Source organism: Lactuca sativa, chromosome 6 (genome assembly GCF_002870075.4).
Source record: "Lactuca sativa cultivar Salinas chromosome 6, Lsat_Salinas_v11, whole genome shotgun sequence".
In the NCBI taxonomy this organism is placed as follows: Eukaryota; Viridiplantae; Streptophyta; class Magnoliopsida; order Asterales; family Asteraceae; genus Lactuca; species Lactuca sativa.
This window is the reverse complement of record NC_056628.2, coordinates 12,733,676-12,740,504: the sequence shown is the minus strand read 5'-3', so window position 1 is coordinate 12,740,504 and position 6,829 is coordinate 12,733,676. Positions and strand designations below refer to the sequence as shown.

Sequence of the window (6,829 nt, the reverse complement as noted above, 5' to 3'; positions counted from 1 at the left end):
GAATATCTTTGTATTATTTTTTTCGTTCCGACCATCCACGTATTACCTTTTTTATTTGGACTATCCCTGTGTTATTTTTTCGTTCGGACTAACTTTGTGTTATTTTTTTCGTTCGAACTATCTATGTGCTATTTTTTCCGTTCGGACTATTATTGTGTTACTTTTTTGTTTAAATTATCCCATTTTATTCTTTTGTTGTGATTTTCGTAAAAGATATTTATCAATATATAGATAGTTCGAAGAAAAAAATAACACAATGATAGTCCAAACGAAAAAATAACACATGGATAGTCCGAACAAAAAAAATAACAAATGGATAGTCGAGACGAGAAAATAACACATAGATATTCCGAACGAATAAATAACATATAGATAGTCCGAACGAAAAAAAATAACTTAAAGATAGTCAGAACGAATAAAATAACATATGTATAGTCTGAATGAAAAAAGGTAACATAACGTTAGTCGGGACGTAATATAGGGCGTCTATAATAATAATGATCTATTTTAATAAATAAATATCTTTTTGCCGCATGTCACATTTATTCATTTTGTCATATATCATTTTGTGATTATTTTAAATTATTTTTTATTTCACATGTCATTATATTGTCTTTTTTGTTCTTCATTTTACAATGCTTAGAATTCCATATTTAAATTAACTTTTAAATAAACTCATTTAATACATGAGTTCATACCATTTGCATTTGATATGTTTGGTTTCTTTGCATCGGATGCGGTGAAACTTCTTAGTAAAGTACAACGGATCATGCATAACAATGTTATATCCCCTATATCCAGTGGCGAGTCTAGAATAGAAAACCACATAGTTCATTAATTTTTTTATGTAAATTCAAAAAAATTTATTAGTAAGGTAGGTCCTAAATATTTTTTAAGGTAAGTCCTTAAAAAATTTCTATAGAAATTTTAGATAAATTAAAAAAAAAAAAAGTGGGTCTAGGACCCACATTCCTTACACATAGCCTCCCTACTACCTATATTTATGGATGTAGTATTCAAAACATTTAGTTTACTATACAAAAGAACTTAGCGACGCAACTTGTTACTCGTTTGCCTTCTAATTCGTTGCTTGATAATAACTAAAATATTTTATTTAAAAAATTACATTTTATTTCTTAAAATTTTAATATAAAATACACTAATCTTATACCTAGTAAAAGAAAAGAAAATATTTTAATATGATTGATATTAAGGTAATTAAAAGGTAATTAGAGATTTTGGGGAGACATGGAATTAGTAATGGGGTACACCTTATTAAATTAATAGTGAATTTGTTAATTGAATGCATCGAGCAATTCGCCGGTTGGATTGGAAGGAAGGACGAATCTTTGACTTCCCTCGAAGTCAAAATCTACCTTCATATAATCAAAAATCAATTAATTGTTTATGTAATAACAATTAGAAAACAAAAGTAATAATGGAAAAAATAAATAGAGATACAATTAGCCAGAAAAATTGGAAGATATATATAAAATATACATCTCAAAGCTATCACAAAATTAAACAATGTCGTAATTTTATATCGTGGACAACACAATTGAACGTTTTTCTTACTATAAGTTATACTCGTAACTTTAAGAAAGAAAAAATTACAGATGATTAACAAATTATTTTATTTATTTATTTTAATCGTTCAATTTATTTTTGAGTATCTGTTAGATAATTAACGTTACAAAATATTCTCAATTTGGCACTTTTAAGTTTTAACTGACTATAGCATTTTATCTGGCTTATGTGGTGCTTTTTAAATGATTTATATTAAAACTTGATTAGAATAACCGAGCTATAGCCCTTATCTGAATTGTTACCCTCTACTTTTTAATCAAATCTAACCTAATTGAGTTAACAAACTAAAATGGCAAGTCATATGTGATATTATTTTAATCCAAATTCTTAAAAAAATATCACTTACACAGGTTAAGACTATATCTAGATAAAGAGACTAAAATGAAACCTAAAATTAGACAAATTAAAGTAAGTTGAATAACTAATAATAAACAGATAGAATAATTCGTTGATTATTTATAACAACTTTTCTTAAAAAATTAACCTGTATTATTTATGATACTTAGTTAAAATAAGTAAAAAGATACGATTTTAGAAAGTGTATTACATATTGACAAAAATTAATTCAACATGTAGAATGGACAAATGTGGTTACTTTCAACATTTTCTTTTTAAAATTTTGTAATTAAAATAAAGTATTCATATATGGATGATTTTTATATATAATAATCCGTTTTCTTGCAAGAGCTTATCGATCTTCTTTTTTAATTCTCATCATTTCCGTTAAAAATGTTAACATATTATGAAATTAGCAAGCACTCAACTATTATGACATCACCTTTTGTACAACGTAAAAACAAGTAAACATATCATGACAAAACCTTGGGCATTATATTGATTTCTATATTACTTTTTTAATCGGAAATTTTGAATTAAAGTCTATATTAAATAATATTAATCACAAGACAAATATGCAATTCTCTCTCTCTCTCTCTCTCTCTCTCTCTCTCTCTCTCTCTCTCTCTCTCTCTCTCTCAACAGCAGGACCATCTCATCTTCTTCTTCCGATTCCGATACCTTCTGCGATATTCACCGGCCCCCACCACCCCTATCTTCTCCTCTCTACCAAGCATCAAACCGCAAAATTTCAAATCATCTGTCTGTGGTGTGGTGTCTAGTCTATGCTATACAGCTGCAGCGCACTCTCAGTTCACAGTCGACAAATTAAAAATGATTGAGATGATTAAGTATCTGATCGGCTGCGCCGGAGCAAGCGGTTACGGTTCCAAATCCACCGCCGAGCAAGTCACCGATAACTGCCATCGTTTATGCTCTTACACCGCCATCATCACAGGTAATAATCATGACCTACAAATCTATAATCGTATTGATATTCATGCACATGCATAGTCATCATTGTCGTATTATCAGTGGAGAGATGCAAAATCATTTTCGTTTTTTTAATCTGATCTAATTTTTTGGTTTTGTTTATTTGAATTTGTCAATCTGATATAATCAGGTGCGACGTCCGGGATCGGAGCTGAGACGGCTCGCGTCCTGGCTAAGCGCGGTGCTCGTCTGATCATGCCTGCTCGGAATCTAAAGGCCGCCGAGGAGAATAAGGCTCGTATCTTGTCGGAGTTTCCTGATTCGGAGATTATCATTATGACTCTTGATCTTAGCTCGCTTCATTCCGTCAGGAGTTTTGTTTCTGATTTTGAAGCTCTTAATCTTCCGCTTAATCTCCTCATGTAATATGATCGACCATTAATTCCTTCAGTTTCAGTTATTAATTCCTCACACTGAGTCATGAATGAATATATTCTTAATTATCACAGTAACAACGCCGGAAAATTTTCTCAGAATCACTGTATATCGGAAGACGGGATGGAGATGACTTTTGCAACGAATTATCTAGGTTAGTTTTCTGCAAAATAACAATAATCAATTATCAGTATGCACAGTGAAAGTGTGATTATTTTATGTGTACATATTGATTGTTTTAATCTGAATTAGGTCATTTTTTGTTAACGGAACTGTTGATGAAGAATATGATAGAGACGGCAAACATAACCGGCGTACAAGGTCGTATCGTGAACGTATCTTCCGGCATCCATACCTGGTTTTCCGGCGACTTGATTCGTTCTCTTGGTCGAATCACTCGAGATAAAAGGTACTGATTCGGAAGTTATTTAAAAATCACACAAATCGACTCGAGCTCGGGGAAAATCGAGAAGAAAACGATTAACTCTAAACGGGATATTTATCTAATTAATGCCCAGATTTTGTCTACTTTTGTTTGATTGCAGACGATTCTCAAATATTCTTGGCAAATTCCACGCTTTAATTGCTGCGTTCCACATAAATTGTTGAGATTTCTTGGAGAAAAAAACAAAAAAGCATCTAGAAACAAAACGATCGATCTCACAAAGAAACAAAAAATACCTAATTGTGTTGACAATGATTCTCAAACTCAAAATCAATTGCTTTAATGTTATTAATTAGTTGGAAAGTATAATTCATATTCACGATCGTATAGATTCGAATGCAATTACCTTGTAATTGAATATTCAATTAATCAACCTGTTATGCATATGAGATTATATATAATATTGGTTTTGACTTGTTCTCTGCATATTTGTCTCTTGTGTATGCAGTCAGTACGATGCAACACGTGCATATGCAATCTCGAAGCTCGCTAACGTTTTGCATACCAAGGAACTTGCTCGGAGACTCAAGGTATCATTACATGATCATGATGATTATATATATATATATATATATATATATATATATATATATATATATTTCCAATTGAAGAATATAAAATTATTTTATTGATTAAAAGACGAAACTTGTTCTTTTCTATTTCTACTTCTTCTTCTTCCTGCTGGACATAAACATCACATCACGTGTGTTCCTATGTTTATATATGTTATCTTGTTCAAACCATCTCTCATCTTTTTCATATCTTTTCCATGTAAATCACATTAAAAATTTCTTGTTAAGATCTTTTATGAAGATTGTAAAATCTCATTTTTTATTTTACTTTTTAATTAGCAAATGGAGGCGAACGTGACTGTAAACTGTGTGCATCCTGGGATCGTGAGAACGGAGCTAACAAGAGATCACAAAGGCTTTGTAACAGGTAACTTATAAGATTAAAATAGCAAATAAAACAACAAAATAATTAATTCTGAAGTGGTGTAAAGTTTGATAAATCTTCTATTTTTGTTACTTTATAAATATATATGAATTCTTAAACATGCAGATCTCGTATTTTTTCTGGCTTCAAAGCTGTTAAAAACCATTCCTCAGGTAATATATATATCTCTGTCTCTTGCACATCCATCTAAAATTAATATAACTGCAACACGATCTATAATTATATACATGTGTGTACTGTATATATGTATAAAAAACTGTTTCACTTCGGTTTAAATACGTTTATTTTATAAAAAGAAAAATTAATGCAACCAGTTTCAGTTCGGTTTAATTAATTACATTTTTTTTTCTAAAAAGGAAAATCAACCTAACCAATTTTAGTTAAGTTTAAGTATGTTTTTTTTTTAAAAAAAAAAAAGAAAAAGAAAAATCAATCTTCTATAAGGAATAGAACATATTTTATGTAATCATTGGTAATTAGCATGACGATAGATTTATGAAAACCCCAACAAAATGTTAACTTTTATTTAGTACACACTTACAAACTATACAAACATAAGGTATTTTGCGTATTTTGATAAAAATGGTAATCCGTACGTATTGTCATTAATAGAAAACCTATTAATTACGCATTATTAAAAAGTTAGTTTATGATAACTGATTTCAGTCTAGTTAATTTGGATTAATTTATGGTTGATTTTACTTAATTAGTTTATAATGACTGATATGATATAGCATACATGAATAATTTTCTGAAATAGGCGGCGGCGACCACATGCTATGTTGCAACTGACCCAAGACTCAGAAATGTGAGTGGGAAATACTTTGTAGACTGCAACGAAGCATCAGCATCAAAACTAGCATGCGATCCAGAGGAAGGTGCTCGGCTATGGTCTTTCTCTATGATCATGGTCTCAAAGGAACCCAGATCAGATTTTTCCACTTTCCATGGATTATATTAATTAATTAATTAATTAAACACATATATACTACATATATATATATATATATATATATATATATATATATATATATATATATATATATATATATATATATATACTACATGTTATATATAATAGCATCAAGATTAAAACAAGATCTAGATACTCAATGGATTATATATACTATATTATATCTATCAAATTAAAAAAATATACAGATACTCTAGGAACATGTTATGGTTACAACATATACCCTAAAGAAATTATAACAAAGAGAAGAGCTGGCAGTTTTATAAATATATTACTAGTCATGTGAAACAGTTGATTGTGAAGGCATATATATATATATATATATATATATATATATATATATATATATATATATATATATATATATATATATATATATACACACACAGTTTTTAATTTGGAAAAATAATAGACGTGGTATTTTTCCAAGTTAAATACTATGTTATTTTTTTCAATATATAATGGTTGTTGAATATTAAACGAAAAATATGTGTAAACATAGGAAGTGTAGATGAAAAGATGGTGGTTTCTTTTTTATAATTTCCTGTAATGTAATTGATGTAATGTTTCACGTTTTGTGTTGATATTTGATGGTAATAGTTTCGGCCTTTTTTGAAATCTGGAATGAAGGTTCTTTTGTTGATTCTTTGTTTAACATGTTACATTATATGAGAAGAAAATCAATTAAGGGGACAACATTCAGTGCATTCAATTGGCCAGTAGAAAATATAAAATCTATGATTGAAATTGATTAGTTTTAAAATTTTGTTTGTATTATTTTTTTTAATGGTATTTTTACAATCTTTTTTTTTTCAGTTTTTTAGATTTAAAAAAAGAAAAATCAAAGTTAAAATTTTACATGATTATGAGTTTAAAATTTTTATTTTAAACAAAAAGTTAATTTGATTAGTTTTTTTTTATATAGTTTTTTGCTTTGTGTTTTATGTCATTTTATATTTTTCAACTATTTTTTACAAACATTAATTTTCCACAAATAAAACTTACATACAACTTTATGTTTTCAACTTCCAACTAGTTTACCAAATATACCCTAAAGTTTTCATTTTTAAACAAAAAAAATCCTAATTTACAAATGTATTTCTTTATATAATTAGTACCTTCAAATTGTTTCGTATACCCCCTTTGTGTAAAGTAATATATGT

At 28.6% G+C, this 6,829-nt stretch overlaps 1 protein-coding gene across 1 annotated transcript; it reads left to right on the top strand.

Moving 5' to 3' along the window:
* The first annotated feature begins 2,523 nt into the window (after positions 1-2,523).
* On the top strand, positions 2,524-6,312 carry LOC111880884 (short-chain dehydrogenase TIC 32 B, chloroplastic). Its single transcript, XM_023877295.3, has 8 exons — positions 2,524-2,881; positions 3,047-3,278; positions 3,366-3,445; positions 3,544-3,700; positions 4,185-4,266; positions 4,588-4,675; positions 4,799-4,845; positions 5,454-6,312. Exons 1-8 carry the CDS (start codon positions 2,758-2,760, stop codon positions 5,652-5,654), a joined length of 1,011 nt encoding a protein of 336 aa, XP_023733063.1. The 5' UTR covers positions 2,524-2,757; the 3' UTR covers positions 5,655-6,312.
* The last annotated feature ends 517 nt before the right edge of the window (positions 6,313-6,829 follow it).